Source organism: Purpureocillium takamizusanense, chromosome 14 (genome assembly GCF_022605165.1).
Source record: "Purpureocillium takamizusanense chromosome 14, complete sequence".
NCBI classification, from domain to species: domain Eukaryota; kingdom Fungi; phylum Ascomycota; class Sordariomycetes; order Hypocreales; family Ophiocordycipitaceae; genus Purpureocillium; species Purpureocillium takamizusanense.
The window spans coordinates 307,316-329,856 of NC_063081.1; the positions used below are offsets into that span (position 1 = coordinate 307,316).

General features: G+C 60.2%; 6 protein-coding genes across 6 annotated transcripts; 2 read left to right on the forward strand and 4 right to left on the reverse strand.

Annotated features, from left to right (window-relative positions):
* Position 1: 1 nt before the first annotated feature.
* Positions 2–2,118, reverse strand: JDV02_010796 (uncharacterized protein; the record flags this gene model as incomplete). The annotated part of the gene is made up of 5 exons (XM_047992559.1): positions 2–333; positions 431–605; positions 693–1,256; positions 1,400–1,872; positions 2,022–2,118. 5 exons carry the CDS (start codon positions 2,116–2,118, stop codon positions 2–4), a joined length of 1,641 nt encoding a protein of 546 aa, XP_047848573.1.
* A 2,136-nt stretch (positions 2,119–4,254) lies between these two features.
* On the reverse strand, positions 4,255–5,701 carry JDV02_010797 (uncharacterized protein; the record flags this gene model as incomplete). Its single annotated transcript, XM_047992560.1, has 2 exons — positions 4,255–5,200; positions 5,283–5,701. The coding sequence occupies 2 exons, from the start codon at positions 5,699–5,701 to the stop codon at positions 4,255–4,257; spliced, it is 1,365 nt and encodes a 454-aa protein (XP_047848574.1).
* Positions 5,702–8,358: 2,657 nt separating this feature from the next.
* RBT7 (Ribonuclease T2 precursor (RNase T2)) lies at positions 8,359–10,303 on the forward strand. Its single transcript, XM_047992561.1, has 2 exons — positions 8,359–9,421; positions 9,580–10,303. Exons 1-2 carry the CDS (start codon positions 9,220–9,222, stop codon positions 10,188–10,190), a joined length of 813 nt encoding a protein of 270 aa, XP_047848575.1. The 5' UTR covers positions 8,359–9,219; the 3' UTR covers positions 10,191–10,303.
* A 1,054-nt stretch (positions 10,304–11,357) lies between these two features.
* JDV02_010799 (uncharacterized protein) lies at positions 11,358–14,144 on the reverse strand. The gene has a single exon (XM_047992562.1). The coding sequence runs from the start codon at positions 13,805–13,807 to the stop codon at positions 11,585–11,587; it is 2,223 nt and encodes a 740-aa protein (XP_047848576.1). The 5' UTR covers positions 13,808–14,144; the 3' UTR covers positions 11,358–11,584.
* A 1,284-nt stretch (positions 14,145–15,428) lies between these two features.
* On the forward strand, positions 15,429–20,203 carry PEX6 (peroxisomal assembly protein). The gene is made up of 2 exons (XM_047992563.1): positions 15,429–15,837; positions 15,912–20,203. The coding sequence occupies exons 1-2, from the start codon at positions 15,666–15,668 to the stop codon at positions 20,018–20,020; spliced, it is 4,281 nt and encodes a 1,426-aa protein (XP_047848577.1). The 5' UTR covers positions 15,429–15,665; the 3' UTR covers positions 20,021–20,203.
* On the reverse strand, positions 20,177–22,264 carry JDV02_010801 (uncharacterized protein). The gene is made up of 2 exons (XM_047992564.1): positions 21,451–22,264; positions 20,177–21,325 (listed from the first exon to the last, which is right to left on the reverse strand). The coding sequence occupies exons 1-2, from the start codon at positions 21,694–21,696 to the stop codon at positions 20,315–20,317; spliced, it is 1,257 nt and encodes a 418-aa protein (XP_047848578.1). The 5' UTR covers positions 21,697–22,264; the 3' UTR covers positions 20,177–20,314.
* Between the last annotated feature and the right edge of the window lie 277 nt (positions 22,265–22,541).

Genomic DNA, 22,541 nt, shown 5'->3' on the forward strand with positions numbered 1-22,541 from the left:
CCTAGAGCCTGGCCCTTGGCCCTTCATCCTCTTTCCTGGCCTGATCCCTCAGCAGTCTTCGGAGGATCTTGCCGGCCTGCGACTTGGGCACCTCCTTGATGAAGCGCACGCCGCCACGCAGCTTCTTGGGCGGCGCGACGCGCTCGTTCAGCCAGGCGACAATGCCCTTGGCCAGCGCCTCGCTCTCCTCGACGCCCTGGCGCACGACAACGTAGGCGCGGGGGATCTCGGTGTGCTGCTCGTTGTCCCAGACGCCGACCACGCAGACGTCTGCGATGTCCTCTCGGCCGATGAGCTTGGCCTCGAGCTCGGCGGGCGGGACCTGGAAGCCCTCTGGATTTTTGTGCAGTCAGCCAACAGCGTCTCTTGCCCGGTGTTGGGGGGAAAGAAAGAAGGAAGGCAAGAAAGGGGGGATAAAAAAATGGCGTACTGTATTTGATGAGCTCCTTCATACGGTCGGTGATGTAGTAGTTGCCCTTGGGGCAGACGTAAAAGACGTCGCCCGTCTTGTACCAGCCGTCCTCGGTGAAGGTCTCCTTGTTCAGCTCGGGCTTGTTCCAGTAGCCCTGGAAGATGTTGGGGCCCTTGAGCAGCAGCTCACCAGACTTGTGTTAACATGGTATGATTAGCGCCCCTTGCTTCCCAGCAGCGTTTCCGAGTTTGGGTACCTGGCCATTGGGAACAGAACTCACCTCTCCGGAGGGGACCTCCTTGCCCTCCTCGTTGACAATCTTGGCCTCCATGTTGGGCAGCAGACGGCCGACAGAGCCCTGGAAGCGCCACCACTCGTCCTGCAGCTGGGTGTGGACCGAGGGGCTCGTCTCGGACAGGCCGTAGCCCTGCTTGACGCCGATCTTGAGGCGCTCCCACACGGCGACGACGAGGTCCCGGCTGAGGGGCGCGGCGGCCGAGTTGATCCAGCGGACGGAGGAGAGGTCGTACTGGCCGACGACGGGGGCCTTGCCGAGGGCGAGGACGATGGGGGGCGGGACGTAGAGGAAGGTGATGCTGTGGTCCTGGATGATGCGGCAGGCCTTTTGCAGGTCGAACTTGGGCATGATGACGCACTTGGCGCCGCTGAGGAGGGTGACGTTGAGGACGACGCCGAGGCCGTAGATGTGGAAGAAGGGGAGGACGCCGATTTGTGCGTCGATGTCCCAGTTGAGCGTCCGGACGTCGAAGCGCCGCGACTGGTGCGAGTTGGCGACGACGTTGTGGTGCGACAGCATGACGCCCTTGGGGAGGCCCGTCGTTCCCTGAGGGTTGTGTTTGTGTCAGCGCGATGAAGTGTACGGCTAAACCCCCACCCCCCACCCCCCCCCCCCCTTTTCCCCCCAGGCGGTCCTGTGTTGCAATTCTCCGAAGAGAAGTCTGATCAGACAGAAACGGGGACACCTACCGAACTATACACCAGGTACGCCAGGTCCTTCTTCGGGTCTATCGACGGCTTGGAAGGCTGCAGCCACGCGCCGCGGGCGTTGACGTCGGTCCAGTGCCTGTGAATGCCCGTCTCATCGCGCCCATCACCCATGAGGATGATGCGGTCGCGCGGGATGCCGACCTTTGCGGCGGCATCGCAGGCGATCTTGAGGAAGGGCTTCTGGGTGACGATGGCCTTGGCGCGCGAGTCGTCGAGCTGGCGCGCAAACTCGTCGACGGTGTAGGTCGGGTTCGCGGGGCTGGCGATGCCGGCGGCCCAGTGCAGGCCGAGGTTGACGATGGGGGTGTCGATGCTGTTGGGGGAGAAGAAGGCGAGGACGTCGCCCCTTTGCCAGTTGTAGAGGTGCCGAAGGCCCTTGCCGAAGGCGATGGAGAGGGACTTGATGTCGGCGAAGGTGTAGGAGCGGTTGGTGTCGCAGTCGACGAGGAGTGCTGCGGCCGCCTTTGGGTCAATATCAAGGGCAAGCAGGAGTGAAGAAGGGGAGATGGGGAAAGGAGAGGGGGGGGGGGGGGGGGGGGGGGGGGGGGGGGGGGGGGGGGGGGGGGGGGTAAAAGGAGAAGTGAGCGGGCGGGTTCCGTACTGTGATTGTAGGGATACTCCTTGGGCTGTTCCATGTACATGGTCCAGAGGTCGATGTTGGGGATGGCGACATCCGTCCACGCAGATGTGTGTACCATCTTTGCGACTCGACTTCAACGGTGCGGCTCGCGGTTGAACGAAACGCTCTAGGATTCCCGTTCCGCTTCTCAATGACGATTCGAGTATATGACTATGTGCCAATGTCTCTGACACAACGGCGACGGAAGTGGGTGGTCTCAACAACAGGGCAGACAGGCACGCAACAACGCTCGCAAGAAAGAGTAAAATCGTCGTATAGTCAAGGAGGGAGGACAAACATCAGGGGAGGAGGAGGAGTTGCGGCGGCCGGGCGAGCTGAAAAGGGCCGGCGAGCGGCATCGGAGATGCTTCGAAAACGAGCCTCGGGTTTCGCGAACGGGGCGGCGCCTGGCGCCTCTCAACAGGGTAGAGGTGCGCCCGCCAAGGTTTCATGGAAGATGGGCAGCATCGCGTGCGCACACGCCCGCCTTCGGGGTTAAGTCGCCACACACACACACACACACACTCTCTCTCTCTCTCTCTCTCTCTCTCTTTCTCCGCGTCTACCATCGTCACTGGCGCGGGTGGAAGGGGAGGGAGGGAGGGAGGGGCCCCCATCTTTCTTTCGGTCTGGAGTGACGCAGCCAGCCCCAGCTTTCAAAGCTCATGGCCACAACGTAGGTACGCATCTAGTACTGCTGCTGCTGCTGCTGCTGATTACTACCGCATCATCTCACAAACTTCGCCGACCCGCGTCCCGCTGGCGGACCGAATCCCTGAAGCCAGCGGGCGGGATGATTGCGCATATCGACTCGAACCCCCAGACAATTTCCTGGGATAATACAGTAACTACCGTATTTCGTATGTACATGCGTACATGCGCACCTACTAGTTAGGACGGAAGGAAAGTCTGTGCGCGCCACGTTTATTAACCGCCGGGGGGTTGCTTGCTTCGCGCCCTCGGTCCGTGGAGTCGGGTTTGGGTCACCGCCAGAAGTTGGACCTCGGCGCAGGGCGGGGGCAGACGGGGCAGACGGGGCAGACCAGGGCCAAAAAGGTAGGCGCTCAACTGTGGGGAGGGGGCACTACAGTCCGGCCAAGGCGGACCCGAGCCCGCGATTGCGGGGGATGGGCGGAATTGGGGGCGGCTAGTATGTACTAAGCTGCGAGGCAATCTTCAACCCGCTCCGCGGCCCTCGTTCAGTTACGTAGAAAAATCGGTGCCCGGGTCAACACAGAGGGGGTTGTCAGCTCCCTCAGGCCTCAGGCAGACATGTTCAGACCGCCAATTCCATCATTGCAGCGTCTCGCAGAGGAGTCACTCTTCTTGTTTTTTCGGAAAGCTTCTTACGGCAAAAGAATGCCTTCCACACACACACACACACACACACACACACTCGCCACCCAACTTGACTCCGCGGTATTAACTTTCGTCAACATTTAATGGGGCCATCTACATCATGGAGGGTAGGGGGGTGTTGCAACGCCGCAGCGAGGCAGAGTCAGGCATGGCAGGGCCCTCGATTGGCATCATTCGACGCGCAGCAATGATTGCAGAGCACCACCGTCCGTCCAGCCGCCCGCGTCTCCGTAAGTTACAGCCGGCACGGGCGGGCCCCGGGGGGCAGGTGGAGAAGGAAGCTGCTGGGGTGCAGCAGCAGTTCGCGGTTGAAGTGCCGACGACTTCCCAATCCGGCCGTCTCGACCGCCCGGGTGCGTGCCGACTCCACTGCCGAGCCGCGGTCTTGATACGTAGTAAAAGTCCTTTGCTGCAAGGCCATGCTCTTTTTTTTTTTTTTTTTTTTTTTTTTGTTTCTTCGATATACCCGTGCTGCCACGCGGCTGTCCCGTTGCCAATGAGTCGTGATACTGTCGCGGGTGGCTAACCTACACTTACACCCGTGCCGTGCGTACACGAGTCGCATTATTTGCTTACAGTCCTCCATGTTTACTTTTCATGACTCTACCCTGGCTCATGCGATGGAGCCAAGGTCCCTCCTTTAAGCGTACTGCGTACGTATTTTGACCCGAGTCTGATGACGCAGATGCCACGACCATTTGAGGCCTGGCCCAAGGCGACCGTTGTATGTGCCGAGGCATTGGTTAATACATAACAGCCAATGCTACAAGTCTGTGCAATGCTTCCATTGATCACCGCGCCGGCAGAAAAGTAGCTAATAATCGACAATCGGATACCAGTGCTCAAGCAGACCGGTTCACAGCGACGCCTGCTCCCTGTAGTGCCAGGCAGGGACCTTGTACAGGGGAATCTTCTTCCTCATCGTGTCCAGCACCTCGTCTCGCGTGAACGGCGACAGGTTCGGAACATCTCTCGGCTCGGCCTTGACGCCCTTGGCATGCACGAAGAAGGCGCTCGACGGCGTCTTCTCGCGTTTGCCAAACGAGACAATCGCCTTGGCCCAGTCGTCGATGCACTTGCGCGTCTGCGGCGCCTGGCGGAAGATCAAGGGAAACGTGTGAGGCATCCCCTGGTACTCGTAAAAGGTGACCGGCACGCCCTGGCTGTGCGCCCTCTGGGCCAGGAACGCGACCGCGTCGACGCACTGCTCTTCGCCCGACGCTATCCACATCGGGCAGGACCCGGACCAGTCGTCTACCGCGGCGGGACTGACCAGCGGGTGCATGAACATTTCGTGGTGGCAGTAGAGGTTCACGCGGGGCGGGTTGGCCGGCCACGCCGCGCAGGTCGGGAACTCCTTCCTGAGGTACGGGAGGTCCTCGACGGGGGGGAACTGGTATATGTCGTTGAGCGGGTTTCTGTCGTGCGACGGCAGCGAGTTGCTCAGGTCCCCATGCAGGCTGAGCAGGGCTATCCCGGCGGGAACCTCGATCATGACCTCTTGGCCGTGGAAGTCGGCAGCCGCGTTGCGCCTGTTTAGCCGGAGGATGACTTGGAGTAGCGACAGGGCGAGAGCGGCGCCCGAGCTGTCTCCGGCGATGACGATGGAGGACGCCGGCACGGGGTCGTGGGGCGACCCGGGGGGCGCCGCCAGGAGCGTCAAGTACGCCTGGAACACATCGACGAGGGCCGCGGGGAAGGGATTCTGCGGCGCCAAACGCTGGTGGACCATCAAGATCTTTGAGCCAGTTTTCTGAGCGAGCTGGCCCACCAGCCTGCGATATCCGGGCGGCGCGTTGAAGCTGCAGCCAACGGGGCCATTGTTAGCACCCCATACGAGTCCCAGAGTGGAAGGGGGGGGGGGGGGATTCAATCGTCACTGACGAGCCTAGTCCTCCAAAAATGTACAGCACCGTGAGTGGACTCGTCGTCTCCGCCTCGAGCCTCCTAAACTTGTCCATCTCGTCCAGCTGCGGCTCCGGCGCGTTCTTGTCCACGCCTGCACGGGCTCCCACCCACTCGAAACGGAGCGCCTCGGCGGCGTCCGGCCGTTGGTACGGCACGTTGCCATCGTTTGCCTCGTCGACGAGACCGAGAACCAAGTCCCGCGCGTCGTTGTTGTTGCTGTTCTCCCTTGCTTTGGGCACGGCAAACTTGCTGACCCAGATGGGGCCCGTGACGGGGCGGTCCTTTGTCGTTGCGGCCTGCGTCGCCGAGATCGAGACGGTGAGGACGCTGTCGAGATACGCTGTCCTGGCCATCTTGTTTGCGACGAGGAGCTGCTGGGGGTCTTCGAAATCCATCGCGGCGGCGGCTCAAGTCACGAGGACTTAATCTTATTACGTACTTTGTACTGTCAGGAGGACTAGCCAGTTGTGGGGTTAGAGAGGGAAGTGATGATTGTGTCAAATGATCCATCTCTCGAGACACTATTGCGCGCTCGCTCGCATTATGTACGGTGTTGAGTTTCCCAGATTCCAAATTACCTCGGCATCATTATCCGTCGTCCAAAATGCTCCTCCTCCTCCTCCTCCTCAGGATACGGAAGCTACACACGGCTCTTCGCAAGAGGCCAGCACAAACCCAAGCCGTCGTCGGGATTCCCGTAGCTTATTACGCCTACATTGTCCCAGTTGCCGGATTGAGTCGTGGTCAGCACGGACATTGGGGGCGACAGCCGGGCCTCCTCGTTCTACGTACCTGGTGGGGCGCCTGGCTTCACTCTGGCAAGTTCTAAGGAATTGCTGTTCGTAGTGAGCAGGAACATAGGGGAGGAACAGGGTCTGGTATACCCAAGATCTCCGGGGCGGTCGTGGATGATGACCAGCTCTCACCAGGCGACAATCTGTATTTTGTTTCCATACAAACTCATCATTGGAGCGGAATAGTCTGTGCTCTTTCAGGACGTCCTTGTAGCAGGCAGTGCACGGTGCCGACGAAGCGCAGCCGTTGTTCCCAAGCGACGAAGAGGAAGACTTGCGAAAAGTCCGGAGCTATTAAGAGACGTCCGGGCATTGAAGCCGGCAGTGTCTTGCCTGCCTGGAACATGTCTCTAGCGCTGACACGCAAAGCCTGGGCCTTTAGCTGGATCGACTCCCAGATCTGGGGCGGGTGTAAGCCAACGGTCTGGTCGCAACGAACTAGCCTGCGAGGCTCCGAGAAGCGCAAAGGTCCAGTCAACATCAGTTTAAGCCAGTTACACTTTGGCAAATACCGTAGGCTTGTTTTGTGAATCAAAACACTCAGCTCGTCTAAGAGGCCGTCTATAGAACAGTGTGCCAAGTGTCGCTTGTCGCGTTTGCGATAAGATGCTGCCCGCCCAGGCTGGTGGTCCAGTTCGGTGCGCTTGTTAGTGGGCTCAGGTAGTTACTGTACAGACAGACTTTTGTCCCCCTACTGTACCATCCCCACGGCGGCTGATGCGATGTGGAATCATGCGGCAACAAGGCCACGCGTATTCATAGCCAAGATCGTGCTGTTCTCTGATGATCGACTCCGTCGGACTTTGACTTGAAGTCCTGAACATCCGGCGGGCTTTATCTCGTCGTTTTCCTGAGGAATCATTCGTCCGTCCGTCCGTTCAAGAGCGTCGGCCCTGACGCTCCGCGCTGCGGAAAGTCCGGTCCACGAGCTACTCAAGTATTGCAGTTGCATGGTTCAAAGCTGGCCATCGCATGTTGCATTTCAAAATTATTGCAATGGCGATACCGGTATCTATTATTACCGACCTCTTACACCGACTGACCTCTGCTGATGTGCTCCCCTCTTGTCGTTGGGGCATTTGGCTTCAAGCACAAGGCGCTGCTCAACGCTTATTGTGTCTATCATGCCGTTTGAGACTGTGTGAGGTAGCATCTATGTACGCACTGACTATAGTACGCACCGTTAGTATGGGCATGTTTTGCACGGACTGACATGATAAGCGAGTGAACCTGTGCAGCTTGGCGGCGAATCGGCGGCATTTTCCCCGCCATCGATCTGGATCTCGCGCGCCCCAGGTCCAGTGAGACCAGGGCTCGCTCGGCGGCCGTGCGCGCCGCAGTTGCGTTTACTGCGGCCGGTCGACGCTGTTTTGTACCCCACCAGTCAGTCGAAAACACGCCGAGGAATCGAAATCGACAGTCGTCATGCCGTGAGGATTCTGCTTCGTACTTCGGGGGCGGGATGTGCTGTATACTATACGAAGTAGTGTATCGCGCGGTAGTTCGTACTGCACATTCAGTGGACAATGCAAGCGACGCTTTGGCGGCCCTCAAGGAGGCTTGAAGTTGCATCCAATGTCTCCATGCAGCGAGGCCTGCGCAAAGAGCCGAGAGGAGACGTCGAATGCATGACAACGGGGTGGAAGATATCAATTTTTTTGATAGTGAAGATTGAAATAGGTCCCGTGACTTGGGGGCGTACGGCAGACTAGCGATGCAGGATCAGCAGGGTCGTACCTTCCCACTTGATGTCAACGTTCCGCGAAGTTACCGGTGACCACAATCAAGCACCGACCTGGGCTTCGACATTTCGCCTCTTCTGCACAAACGCCATGGCCCCAGAGGTCGCACGATGCTACAACATTCGGCCTGCAGGCAAGCCGGAGTAAGGTATCAAGAGAGACAACCGCCTTGGGGCGACATCGAGTAAGACTCACTCGAACGCATGAGCGGATCCCGCGTATTGCGTTGACGTGCCTGCCTCCCGTGCTCGCCGTCGCGGCCTCGGCAACGGATAAGAACCCAACTCTGCGATCCTTTCCGGACCCTACACTACCCTGGCGCGCGACCGGCCTTTGCCTGAGAGAGACCGATTCTCGATGCTGCTGAGCGTCTCACGTGTTGGGAGCACCTGGTGCCGTGTTGGACAATACATCAGCAGAGTGTGCAAAGATGACGGTCCGCCTGGCAGATATGCGCAGAACCCCGCGTCAACTGATCTCTCACTTGTTTCACGGACGCTGCGCATGCATGTGGACGGCATCACGGCAACGCAAGACGTCGTCAAGCACCAGCCTAGGTACCTCGTCCCATGTCACATTCGCTTACCGAACCCCTAGCAGCAGGTGACGGCGGTCCAAAACACCAGCCGGCGGGGTCCGACTGCCGATCTTGCAGATCTGGCCAGATGCCATGCGGCCACATGCGCGCTATCATTGGCCCTGAGCCGCAGATTTCAGGAACCTTTTCCTTCGCAGGGCCCTCTGTCAGGAGTCGGGAGTCGATGCGCCACGAGCGACCCCGAGCCCCCTGGTTGGATCTGTCCATCGTTTCCCCTTCCATGACGCTGCAGCCGCTCCTAGCTATCGGTCGAATCGTCTTCAACAATGCCATGGTGTGCTATTTCGAGTCACCGAGAGCAAACCAGCCCCCTCTTCAGCTGCGACGCTCGCTTTTAGCTGCCACCTACCGCTTTGGTACAATGCTCCTTGGATGGCGCCGGGACGCCCCGACCAATGGCCGCCGCGGTGGTGCCTCGTTGGGGATCCTGCGAAAGCCGCAACGCCAGATGAGGCGAGCTGTCCGCCTGTCTTACTCCGGTGATCGTCGCCCGAGGCTGTCCCTAACGGCGGGATTCGTCCGTGATTGATTGATCAATCGACTACCTGTTCCCTTCGTACCGCACGGAGTCCGCCTATTGGTGCACGCGCGTATTGATGTTGGTGTTGGCGCTGGTGACCCGTCCGGTCGCCGCCGCCGCCGATGATAAATAGAGTCGAGCCGCACCGCACACCGACCTGCCGAGCCTGGCGCGCTATGCTTTCTCCAGTACTGCTCTGCTCTTCCTTTCTTGTTGTATACAAACGCCGAGCGTAAGACACAGACAAAAAGGTCCAGCCATGGCCTCGATTCTTCGCACGCTTGTCCCCCTGGTGGCGCTGCTGCCCACCAGCACCCTCGCCGACTCCAAGAGCTGCCCGGGCAACCTCCCGCTGTCGTGCCACAACAATACGGTCGTCGAAGACACATGCTGCTTCATTCCAGCGGGTCAGCTGCTGCAGACGCAGTTTTGGGATACGCAACCCGCGACCGGGCCGGCTGGTACGTTTACCGACTTCTGGGCGGGAACCAGAGCCCTTGCAGTGCGCGCACTTATACGGGCCCGCCGCATTCAAGCACCCGTAGCTGGAGAGAAAGATGGAGTGAGACGAGTATAAGAAAAGAAAAAGGCTAATAATGTGCTTCTTCCTCTCTCGCAGACTCATGGACCATCCACGGCCTCTGGCCCGACAACTGCGACGGCTCGTACCCCAAGCAGTGCGACAGCTCGCGCGCCTACACCAACATCAGCGACATCCTGACGGCCAACGGCGCGGGCGCGACCCTGGAGTACATGCAAAAGTTCTGGAAGGACTACAAGGGCGACGACGAGTCCTTTTGGCAGCACGAATGGGGCAAGCACGGGACGTGCATCAGCACGCTGGCGCCGTCGTGCTACCAAGGGTACAAGCCGACCGAGGAGGCGGCGGCCTACTTCTCGCGCACCGTCGAGCTCTTCAAGGCGCTGCCGACGTACCAGTGGCTCGCCGAAGCGGGCATCACGCCGTCGGCCAGCAAGACGTACGCGCTCGACGACATCCAGGGGGCGCTGCGGGCCAAGCATGGCGCGCCGGTGACGCTGGGCTGCAAGGGCAAGGTGCTCAACGAGGTGTGGTATCACTACAACGTCCAGGGCTCGCTGCAGGGCGGCAAGTTTGTCGCCGCGGAGCCCGACGGCGCCAAGGGCAAGTGCCCGAGCAAGGTGCAGTACAAGGTCAAGAGCGGTGGCGGCAACGGGACGTCGCATCGCGGTCACAGCTTCGCGGCTTAAGTTATCTCCCGCTCATGGTCCTTGATGCTCGGTTTTGACGGGTGCAACATCAAACGTTTGGAGGGGATCTCTCATGACTGGCTGTATATGACGTACGCTCATGTATATAAACGACTCGCATGGAACTGACCATCCAATCTGTCCGGCATACGCACACATAAGAAGTGCATGTGAAGCCAAATGAGAAAGAAATGGCTCCAAGAGAGCAAAAGTGACGACGACGATGGTGCTAAGAGGAGGAGCTAGCTACGTGGCCCCGGAGAGAGAGAGGGCCCCCCAGCGACGGGAGGCTGACCGACACAACACCAAATAAAGGCGCTCACCCCCGAGCAGATTCGTCACTCATCACACGACGTACGTACTAAGCTGTCCCAAGGCCTCTCAGCCCACACACACACACACACACATACATACAGTACGTGCACCACAGTAAACCACCCTCTACGGTGGGGCCCCAACGGGAAGCAGTATCACTTCCTCTTCTGGATGAATTAGTAGATATTTGACCCGAGGGTCTCGGCGCCCGCAGCGTCGCCGCTAGATGACATGCGCCGCCTCCTCCTCCTCCTCCACCACCCCACGGACACGGCGTGGCATGATGACGCAGGAAAGAAAGGCTGGGCTTGGGTTGTATGCATCGTGATGGCCGCGGCGGCGGTGCTAATTCCGCTTTCCTTCCTTGGGCAAGGAAACGAAAAAACGTGCCTGGCATCGGGGCATCTTATCTCCTACCGGCTTTATCGCAGTTGCAGTTACACTGCAGGAGGATTATGCAAGTATATTGTATACTGTATACTGTACCTATATGGAAGCCAGCTTGCCTGCCATGTTGGATGCGTTTGCTGGGGTGTAATCATCTGATGTGACGACTTGTTCGTTGGAGCGTCGGAGGCTGCTACCGATGGTCATCTGGGGTCGTGTTGCTATCAAAGGTCTGAGTACGTATGCCTGTCATCGCCCATCTCGGGTGGATGGATGGGTCTGACGGGGGACGGGGGAGGGAGGTCGTCGGGGACGTGCCTCCACCTTGGGACTTGCAGGCACTAACCCAGCGGTCCCTAGAATATGTACAAAGCTCATGAGGGGGTCAGGCAATTGCGCGGCGTGTGACTCTTCATTGTGAAGTACTTCATCAGATACTCTCTGTGCAGAGGACCTGGCGAGATGCTTGTATATTTTTTTTTATTTCGCCATGGTGCAGAACGACGTGTCTATAACCCCAACTCAAACGCTATGCAATCCCAATCCCCCCGTCTAGCCCCAACTCCCATCGCTGCACACGCCCAACCCAAAAACGGGGACGTGCGCCATCTACCACGTAAAACCGCCATGCCCCGTAAACCTCTGGTGCCCGCCGTTCGACTCACAACAAGCCAGCCGCCCGGGCGCCTAGCCTATGCCCCCTCCTTGCTACGGGTCGCCGTCGGCCCGCCCTCCGTGCCCGATGATGACTCCGGGCGCCGACGCCACGCCGCCACCGCCTCGCAGCCCACGGGCACGCGGCAGACGTCGCGCGCGTGGCACGTCTCCCAGAGCACCCGGCGGATCTCGGTGAAGACGCGGTCCGGCGCGTCCATGGCCCAGAGGACGTCGAGGTGCTCGTACTCGTCCACCACTTTGCTGTGCACGAGCCGGACGTGCGGCTCCCGCCGTGCGTTGCGGAACCGCCGGAGCAGCCTCCGGCCGTCCACGAGCCGGTCGTTGCCGCAGACCCAGAGCGCAAACGGCGGCACCTGCTCGTTGTACCACGCCGTGTCGCCGTTGCCGCCGACGGGCTGCGAGTCGGCGGTTTGCTGGGATTCAGGAGACTCCGTTGTCGCTGCCGCTGGCGCCGCCCTGTCGTCCTGGCCGCCGTCCTCGCAGGCGTCCGTCGCGTCCTCCTCCTGCTCCTCCTCCCTCGTGGTCTCCTGGGTCGCCAGGATGCACTTGTGCTTGGCGAAGCACTCTCGGCCGAGCCACCAGCGCATCGACTCGGCGCTGACGTACACGGGCGCGAACTGGAACATGCGGTCGCGCAGCCCGCGGTCCCAGCGCGTGTCGGTCCAGTCGAAGAGGTACGAGAAGACCTTGTAGCCCATCCATCCGAAGAAGCGCGGGGGCAGCAGTCCGTGCATCTGCATCATGATGGGCATGAAGGAATGGATCCCAAACACCATCCTGAACATGCCCGGCGAGATGAGCCGCATAAACTTAAAGTACACCTTACCGATCAGAGGCCCCGCATAGGCCGCGGGAGCCAGCGCGCAGAAGACGGTCAGCTTCTCGCCTAGGTCCGGCCGCTGCTCCTTGGCGAGGGCGACAAACGTCTCCGTCGTGCCCTGCGAGTGGCATATCAGGCCCAGCTTTTCGAAGCCCGTCTCGCACAGGACCCGCGACGCGAGCGCGGGCAGGTCAAAGACGCCCATCTGCCGAATGTTCCAGCACCACATGCGCGGGTCGCTGTACTCGAGGACGGCGTGGCGCGGCTTGAATCCGCAGCGGTTGTTGCCCAGCCATACGTCGAAGCCCGACTTGCACAGCCAAAAGGCCAGCGACTCGTCGTCGTTGCAGCAGTACGCCCCTGAGCTCTGCAGGAGCCCGTGCATCAGGAGCACGGGAAACCTGCGCTTCTTTTCTGGGTTCGTGAGCTTCTTGGTCGAGCCGTGGAAGACGGTTGGGCCCATGTGATCCCTGCTCCTCGCGTCCATCTTGGTGTACTCTTTGGGGTCGAACACGTGCCAGAGGTCGATGATGAAGCCGTCTTCCGTCTGTACATTGAATTCCTCGACATCCAACCCGACCCTCCTCGCGTAGTATCCAACGTCGCAGACGATGGGATCTTTGCCGCCCTCGCTCGGGGGATACTCGTCGGCTGTGCCCTCCTGATCGCCTTGCGTGCCGTCGACAGAAGGCCTCCGCATCCATGCGTCTTGTTTCTGCTTCCTCAAACCGGCCCGCCGTTCCTCCTCCTCGTAAAAAGGCCTTTTCTCGTCCAATTTGCGTAGCGTCAATCTGTAAAACACCTTGTTGGTGGCATGGGGTACGCTCGTGACCACTGCTCCAAGAACTATGACGCACAGGAATGCCAGGCTGAGGAAGAAGGACGATACTCGGAAGAAGAGGCCCTGGACTTTGCGCAGCAGAGAAGGGGGCCCGTATAGCGGCAGCGGAGGAAACAATGGGTGCGTGTGCGACGGCGGCATGGAGCGCTTCAACGTGCCACCAGCCGAGGGCTGTAGCGACTGGTCATCTTGGCCATTGGGCACGCGGACAACCTTGTGCTCCCCGTCTCCATTGGCATCGGTGTTGGATATCCTCTCCTTGGTCTCTTCGCCTTGCTTGATCTCGACGGTCTTGGGCGGGCCCTCGAGCTCCTCGCGGAGGACATTGAGCCTGTGCGCTTCTTGAAGAGGAACGCCGGGCAATCGGCTTCCGTCGGATTCGACTATGACGGGGTCCTGAGGCGTGACGAAGTCGGCCTTGATGGCGACGGAGGGAGCCCCGGCGGTCGGCTGTCGCAGGGACAGCTTCTCGGCTTGATGCGTGAACTCGACGGCATTGTGGGCGAGTTGCGTGCTTGAAGCAGATACTAGCTGGTCGCCTCTTGACGTCGCGCCCATTTTTCTTCTGACGGGCATATAAGTTGGTGGCACGACATCAAGGGGAGTGTATTTCGTCCAAGGAAATATATATCGCGGAAAAGGACAAGGGAGAGAGGGCGATGAGAAGGCGCGGTGATGAAGAAAAGCAATTGGACGCAATGTTGGTATGACGCAGTGGTTCAGCTACTAGTTCAGCCGCCGACGATGCAGATCCGGCGCCATGGCTGGCGGGCCTGGACGATGAAAATCAATCCATGCCTGGGGCGGCGCGAAGCTTGTTATATGAGCATGACGAGCTGGACGAACGAACCGCAACCTGGAAAACGGCCCAAGATTGCAGCCCCTCATGCATCTCTCCCGTCCTGGCAGGCGCATGGTCAGCCAGACCATCAGGGCCACAGGAGAGGCGGGCTGCGATTTCGCGTCATCGTGGGTTCGTGCGTGGGGGCCCGTGGGGACGGGAGGCAGCCGGGCCACAGTGGTTGGCTCCACTCATTACAGCGGGACACGCAGGCCCAGGCCCGGTGCCGTCACGCTGGCGACTTTGTTTGTTTTAGGTAGTGGGCGCTGAGGATGCGACCAGTTGCAGCAGGGGGGTGATGCTCCCCAGGGCGATTCATTCTTTCAGCATGTGAAGATTGATCCGTCGCCGCGCCCCCACCACACCTCCAAAGTTCAAGCCGACACGATCACGACGGATCAACCCCTGCACGGCTGCCAGCAAACGCACATTGCTGCTGTAAGAATCTACGTAATGCATTGGCACTCTGTACTTCATAATGTACCCGCGGCCAGCGTCCGCCCTGCGACAGATGAGTACTTTCAGGTAGCTTGTCTGTCCAATGACGCGCTCCGCACTGCCAAGGAGGGCTGTATGGCACGCCGTCATGGTAGAGCGGCCTGCAGTACGACCTGATGGAGTGATGAATGATTGCACCGCGATCGGCCTCGTATTGAAGAACGAGACAGGTAGCCTCAGTGCGGAGGTGGACAGGGAGATGTCGTCGGCTGCTGGAAATATACTTACCAACCTACCTTACCTTCAATGGCATCTCGCCCCTTGGGCTTTGCCCGCGTTGCGTAGGTAGGTAGTGCACAGACAGGGTCGGTAGGCACGGAGTGTCTGCCGGAAGTCGGAACGGGTGGCAGCTGTCATGCCCGTGACATGCAGATGCAGTCTTATTTTACTTTTTATGAAGCCTTGATTTGCTGTCGTGGTTCCTGACACCGTGCTCGTCGTTTGCTACACTTGGCAGGTACCGGCGTCGCACCTGACTTGTATTACAGCTGTACCTATTCGTACGTCTACCTAATAGGGCCTCAGCGGCCGTAATTTTTGCAGTTGCAAGACTCTTCGCCATGTCGTCACCTCGTGCTTCGTCAACAATAAGCTCCTCAGTCCCTCCCGCCCGACTGCTGACGGGCGTCCGTGACCGAATCGCGGGCCGAACCAATAGCGACCAACGAGCCGACAGGGGGGTTTGACTGTCTTGGGCTGTGTTGGACCGGAGACTGGAGTGCTCTCTCACCAGCGCCAGCGCCAGCGCCCGCGTCCGTCGGTGTGGGGAACTGGGGCGCTGCCATCCATCCATTTGCGGCGCGCCGGACCCCGAAGCCGAGGCTGGAGGCGCCCGTCGACTCTCCAGCAAGCCGAGCGAGGGAACCCCATCTTCGTCGACGGCATTCGACAACTTCCACCGAAGCTCCCTCTTCCTCCCACGCGCGCCACCCGACGTCGACTCACTACGGGCTCGCTCAAATCGCATCTCCCCAGCGCCATGTTCGCGTCTCTCGAATAGACTCCCGCCGGTCTGTTCCGTCACCCGCCCCCAGCTCTTCCAGCTTGCGCAGCGGCTCCGCGCTCCCGACTCGCCCACCGCGCGCGCAGCACAGCATGGCCGCCTCGAGCGCCCACGTGGCGCCTTCACACAAGAGAAACAGCTGCAGGCGGAGACAGGATAAGCCTGCAATCTCTGCCAGGCTGGTCCTCGACGACCACATCAAGGGCGACGTTGGCATCCTGTCTCAGGACCTGTTTGCCGACCTCCTCCCCCAGCTCGGCGACGGTACGTCCAGCAAGCTTCCTCTGCATCATGCACGCGCGCACATGAGCATGCTTCTGACTGAGAGCCTCTTTTAGACGCCGATGGTGAGCAACCGGGCCAAGTCCACCATGTTGCCGTCTCGCCCTGGGCGCCCAACGCCGCGCCGTCTGAGATGGCCTGGTCCATAGTCCCCGTTGTGCGGTCCGCCGCGCTCGCCCACTCGACCGTTCAATTTTCCCCCTCATCGCCGGCTCTCCAGAGCTTTGCCGTCACCCTGCAGCAGGTGGCGCCCTCGAAATTGTCTAGCCATAGCCGAAGTGGCATTGAGATACTGGTCCTCGACGTTGTTCCGATACCGCTCGAGACCGTCTTCGTGAGCCTCGAAAGCGAATCCACCAAGCGCATCGAGAATGGCGAGGGTACATTCTATCGCGATCACCCTACGCACCCGCAAGGCAAGGTCACGGCGACCCAGACCGCACAGGAACGGCTCACGGCAGCCATCAGAACGTCACTGGGCAGTCTCAAGGTTGTCCACGCCGGAGACATGTTCGCCCTGCCCCTCGCGCCGCACCCCGTCACGCATCAACCCCCGAACCCCGGCAAAATAATGCTTTGCGAGCCCGTTGCCCAAGGTATTTTGACTGACACGACCAAAATTGTACTCATGCGCGGGCGCGTGCACACGAGGCACGCGAGGCGGCAGGCCTCTTCCATGGAGGCGAGCCATCGGCTCAATGGCATTGCCGATGACGAGGACGGCAATACTGATCAATTCTTCTCGGCGGCGGAAGAGCGATACCGTACCGATGCGCGACCGGACGAGACCGATACCGAGACTGCTACGGAAACGGAGACGGAGCTGTCCGAGCTCGAGCAAGAGGACGAGCTGTCCGACGACTCCATGGACGATATGCTCTCATTGCATGCACCTGCCCTCCCGCCAACCAACGTCAGTGGGCTGGGGACGATGCAACCCGGCACGCCCATGACAATCGGAACCCTCCGGGGACGAAAGACCAACGGCGCTGCCACTCCGGGATCCGTCTTCTCCAACTTCACGTCTGCCACGGCCCGACCGGACCGGCCACGCGGCCGCCTGTTCAAGGCACAGGGTCTCGTCAAGCCAATGCCCTCGGGCCTTCTGCACCCGAAGCCCTCCGCCGACGAGGACGAAGAAGCAAGGATATATGTAGAAATGTCTTCGTTGCCCAAAATTGGCTGCTTCTCGGGTGACTGGGCGCGCGTCGAGGTAGCAGAAGAGCCGCCGCTCAACGGATTTGGCGCGTTCGGGCTGGGCAGCTTCGGACAGCCCGAAGTCGAGGGAAACTGGCGCCCGGTTCGGGTCTACGGACTTCCGGAGGGCTACTCTCAGCGCCCGGTCAGTAGGATCCCGACATCCAGGTCTGGGGAGCGGAAGACGTCCTTTTTCGAATCCCAGGTTCAACGGCCGTCGAGCCCAACTGCCTATGCGTCTCCCGTCCTCCTCGCCAACCTCGAAAACACTACGCACCTTCGCATCTCCGCTCTCAAGAAACAGTCCTATCAAGGGAAAGGCACATTGCCTCGCTTCACGAGCGCCTCCCATCCGCCATACGCCAAGGATATTGCAATTCATCACATTCGTACTCCAATCTCGGCTGAACGAGCGTACCAAACCGCGGTCCTAGGCGGTCTCAAGCGATATTTTGCGCAAAAGACTCGCCTTGTCCGAACCGGTGACCTGATCGCTGTCCCCGTCGATGCACAGCTGGGCCGGGTGCTTCAGGAGGGGCCAGCTACGGGAGGCTCAGAGGTCGACGATGTGATGGCGCTGACCGCCGGCAACAACAAGGATCAGGCACCGCCGCACGTCGATAACGTCGCGTGGTTCAAGGTCGGGCATATACAAATTCAGAAGGCAGACGAGGACGAGGACAGTACAGCCGAGGCCTTTTGGGGTTCCGTGGCCTGCATCGACAGCTCCACCGTCGGCATGCACGGCTCCGGCTTCGAGACCAGCAAGATACCGGGCAGTAACCAGAGCACCTGGCCGTACTATCTGGGTTTGAAGAAGGTGCCCCGGCGCACCTCTGACGCCTCTCCTCTTGCGTTGGCAGAACAGAAACCTCAGCATGTGTCTCCACTCCGGCGGCAGCTCCGAGAGCTACTCGCGGCTGCGACAAGCCAGAGAGCCATTCATTTCAAGATGCCGCCCGTCGCCATCCTTCTGACGTCCACGCACCGGAACATTGGCAAGTCAACGCTTGCGACAGCCGCGTGCGCCGACATGGGTCTGCACACGTACTCGATTGACGCGTACGACATCTTGAGTGAAGGGAGTGGCAGCGGCGGCGATGTTAAGACAGAGGGGTTTCTAAGAACGCGAGCCGAGAGGGCCATGAGCTGCGGACCAGAGTGCTGTGCGCTGCTCATACAGCATGTCGAGGCCCTGACGGCGGACCGCATCGAATCTACAATGAAGGAGATTCTGGAAGAGGCAAGGGTGCTCATCGCCACCACCAACGAAGTCGACCAAGTGCCGGATGGCGTCCGTGGTCTCTTCACGCATGAGTTGGAGATGGGAGCTCCAGACGAGGCTGAGAGAGAGACGATTCTGCGAGCGGTTGTTGAGAGCCGTGGTGTCAGCCTCGAACCGTCGATCGACCTCAACTCTATCGCACTCAAGACGGCAGCACTTGTCGCGGGCGACCTGGTAGATGTCGTGGAGCGCGCTTCCATCGCCCAACAATCACGGCTCGAGCAGCTCTCACGGAACACCAGCGGCGATGGAGCCATGGTGACGGTCAGGGATCTTCAGGTCGCTGGCGGGCCGCTCGCGCGATGCCTCACGGCGGCCGACTTTGATGTGGCCGTGGAGGCGGCTCGAAAGAACTTTTCCGACTCGATTGGTGCCCCCAAGATTCCCAACGTGACATGGGATGACGTTGGTGGCCTCGGCAACGTCAAGGACGCCGTCACGGAGACCATCCAGCTACCCCTAGAGCGGCCGGAGCTGTTCGCCAAGGGCATGAAGAAGCGCTCAGGCATTCTCTTCTACGGACCGCCCGGTACTGGCAAGACGCTTCTGGCAAAGGCCATTGCGACGGAGTACAGCCTCAACTTCTTCAGCGTCAAGGGTCCTGAGCTGCTCAACATGTACATTGGTGAGTCGGAGGCCAATGTGCGCCGAGTGTTCCAACGGGCGCGAGACGCACGGCCTTGCGTCGTGTTTTTCGACGAGCTAGACTCGGTGGCGCCGAAGCGAGGAAACCAGGGCGATAGCGGCGGCGTGATGGACCGCATCGTGTCGCAGCTTCTGGCAGAGCTGGATGGCATGTCTGGCGGCGAGGATGCCGGTGGCGTCTTTGTCGTTGGCGCCACGAATCGACCCGATCTGCTGGACCCTGCGCTGCTGCGGCCCGGTCGATTCGACAAGATGTTATACCTTGGCGTCTCCGACACGCACGACAAGCAGCTCACCATCCTGGAAGCACTCACTCGAAAGTACATCCAGTCCGCCCATCCGTTGAACAGCTTAGAAAGCAAATCTAACAATGAATACAGGTTCACACTGCACCCGACAGTCTCGCTCAAGGCCGTGGCCGACCGCCTCCCCTTCACGTACACGGGCGCCGACTTCTACGCCCTCTGTAGCGACGCCATGCTCAAGGCCGTCACCCGCCAAGCGGCGGCGGTGGACGCCAAGGTCAAGGCCATCAACAGCGAGCGAAAAGAAGGCGGTATTCAACACGACATCTCGACGGCTTACTACTTTGACCACTACGCCACGCCCGAGGACATTGCCGTCATGGTCACCGAGGCCGACTTCATGGCCGCGCACGAGGAGCTCATCCCTAGTGTTAGCGCCGGCGAGCTGGCGCACTACGAAAAGGTCCGCGCCACGTTTGAGGGAGTCGCGGGCGACAAGCAGAAGCCTCCTCCTCGTCTACCATCGGGCGCGACGAATGGATCTTCTGCTATCACTGCCCATGCGCATGCGCTGCCCCAAAGGAACAAGGCCGGCAAGACCGGCAAGGGCAAGGGCAAGGGCAAGGCCGTGGCGTTGACCAGCGACGACGAGTTTGACGACGATGACAGCGACCAGGGGAGCGTGATTGGGCCGACCAACGGGAAGTCCAACAAGAGCAAGGACAAGGGCAAGGGCAAGGCGGTCATGGGGTTCCAGGACGGGACGGCCAGTGACGATGATGGCCTGTATTAGAAAAAGATGAGAATGGTCGGTTAGCACCAGGGGCTTCGGGCCTGCCGTGCGATATGTACGTCGTCGTCGTCGTCGCTGTGGAGGGTACGGGGGCATGCGGCATGGCGGGCGCAAGCATGTATGTATACATCACAGTCAGCACGGGCGAGTTGTATATCATGCAATATCGATATCTTGACTAGAAGAGATTCAAGACGCGCAGAGAGGATCGGTTATGTATCGCATGGTCGCCGAGATGTACTTCGTAAACACGCTGAATATGTGTAATGACTAGTGACACGCCGCGCTGTCCGACTACTTCGAGGCTGGTGCCGCCCTTTTGGGCTCTGCTTTTCCCTTGGGCTCCCCATCCGACGAGTCGTCGTCTTCATCATCGTCGTCGTCCCCATCCTCGTCTTCCTCTTCTTCCTTCTTTGCGCTGGTCTTGATCTCCTCCTTTTTCGTGTCTGCACTCTTTGGCGCGACCACCACCTTCTCACCATCCTTCTCATCCTGGTCCTCCTCGTCGTCCTCTTCCTCCTCCAGCTTCGGCTCCTCCTTGATAGCCATCTCGGCCTCAACCTTCTTAATCTCCTCCGGGGACGCCTCCGCCACGCGGGCAGTCAGGTCGCCCGCGTCGCCCGAGCCGCGCCTCCACCGCCCGGTCGTGGGGCTCTGCACCGTTTCCCTCGCAGACGCAGCGTCGTCGGCGGAGCCGCCGCGCGAGGCGTCCTTCCAGGCACCGCTGGTAGGAGACTGCAGGCCGGCGTGGGTGGTGGCGGCGCCCGCTGTGGCATCAGCGTTGCCCTCGGGGGGCGACGAGGAGGCGGTATTCGACTTTTGCGGCGTGGCGGGCGCGGCGGCGGCGGCGGCGTCGGGCGTCTTCTTGCCGTGGACCTTTTCGCGCAGAGTCCGCAGGCGAAGCTCCTTAGCCTTCTGCGCTGCCTCGTCCGCGACGCTGCGCATGGGGAGGACGGTGGTTGCCGCGGCTGTCGCTGCGCTGGCGGCAGTGGCGCCGCTCTTGGAGGCGCCGTCCGTCTTCCTTGCCTCGTCGGCGGCGACGGCACTCGCGGCAACGGCGGCGGCTTTGTGCTCGGCGGAGGGAGCGGGCGGCGCGGGGGGCGGCGAAGGCGTTGCTGCTGTCTTTGAGCTTGCGGTGGACGCGGCGGCGGCGGCGGCGTTGGCGGCGGGTTTCACCGGCTGTTTCAGTTTGGTCGGCTCGGGGGGCTTGTCGTGGATGGAGGGGATGGTATGTTCGTCGTAGTAGATCTTGACGTGTTGCTTGAGCTCGCCGTACTCGTTCCAGTCTTCAATCTCGACGAGGTCCTGCAAGGAGGCGGAGGGGGGCAGAGAGTTAGCATCTAGTCATGCAGAAGCCAATAATCCGCCCGCGGCGGTGGGTGGATAACAAGGGGGGGCAGAGCGGCAATGAGGGCGTGGACACGACTCACCCCTAGGACAAGCCCCTCCTGCACCAGGCCGGGCAGTTTCCTGAGGCGGCCGCCGTCGTCCTTGCCGGCGCGGCGGCCCCAGAGCATGCGGGCCTTTTCATCGACGGCGATGTCGACGGCCTTGAAGGGGACGCGGTTGGCGCGGAGGATGGTCTCGAGGCGCGAGGTGGCGGTGACGATGTGCGAGGAGCCGGCGGTGAGGGAGGTGAAGATGTAGAGGGCCGGGTCGGTCGAGTATGTCGTCATGTTGTGCTACGTGCGGGCGGGCGGGCGCTGCACCGACCGGGTCGCGGCGAGAAGGGATGATGGGGGAGGTTTGAAGCCTTTTGCTTGCCGCTGCTGGGAGGGCGAAAGGGGGGGTTTGCGGCGATCGCGTCGTCGGGCTCCCCTCGCTTGACAGCGCGGGGTCTCTCTCTCCTTGGTCAACGAACGAACGTCGGTTGCTGTGCCGGCGTCGTGGTCTTCTTTGTCGGCGAACGGCGAGGGTAGTGCGGCTGTGCCGATTGGCGTTTTGCGAGCGTTGTTGCTATTAGCCTGTCAGGCCGGCAGCGTCACGAACCTCTTGATGGCGAGAGGGGTGACGACGCGTGGTTATAGTGAGGAGAGAGAGAGGCGGCGGCAGCCCAACTGCGGGGGTGGGGCATCATGGGCGCTGCCATTGCCTGCTACAAATGGCGTCACTGGCGGCGGGCAAGATTGATTGACGGCCAGGCCAACTCAGTGCAGCAGCAGCAGCAGCAGCAGTAGCCATCTGCTTTCTGATGAGATAGATAAAAGTTGACGATGGTGTTTCCGACGAGTTCGATGTATCGTGGATGTTATTGTATTAGGTAGTGCTATAGTCCGAAATACTGCTATTTGCATCTATATAGGCATCCGTAGGATAGAGGCGTTCCGTTCCGTCTACGCCTTCGGGCAACCCCACCCCCCCCGCCTTACTACTTACGTATACGACCCCCCTTCCTAGTAAGGGTAGAGATACGTTTCTAAGCTATTTCTTAGGGGTTTTCTATAATAATAGTCTTTCGAGCTTTACGACTTTATTTTAACTTAAGAAATAATAAAAAGTATAATATATATTAATATAATAT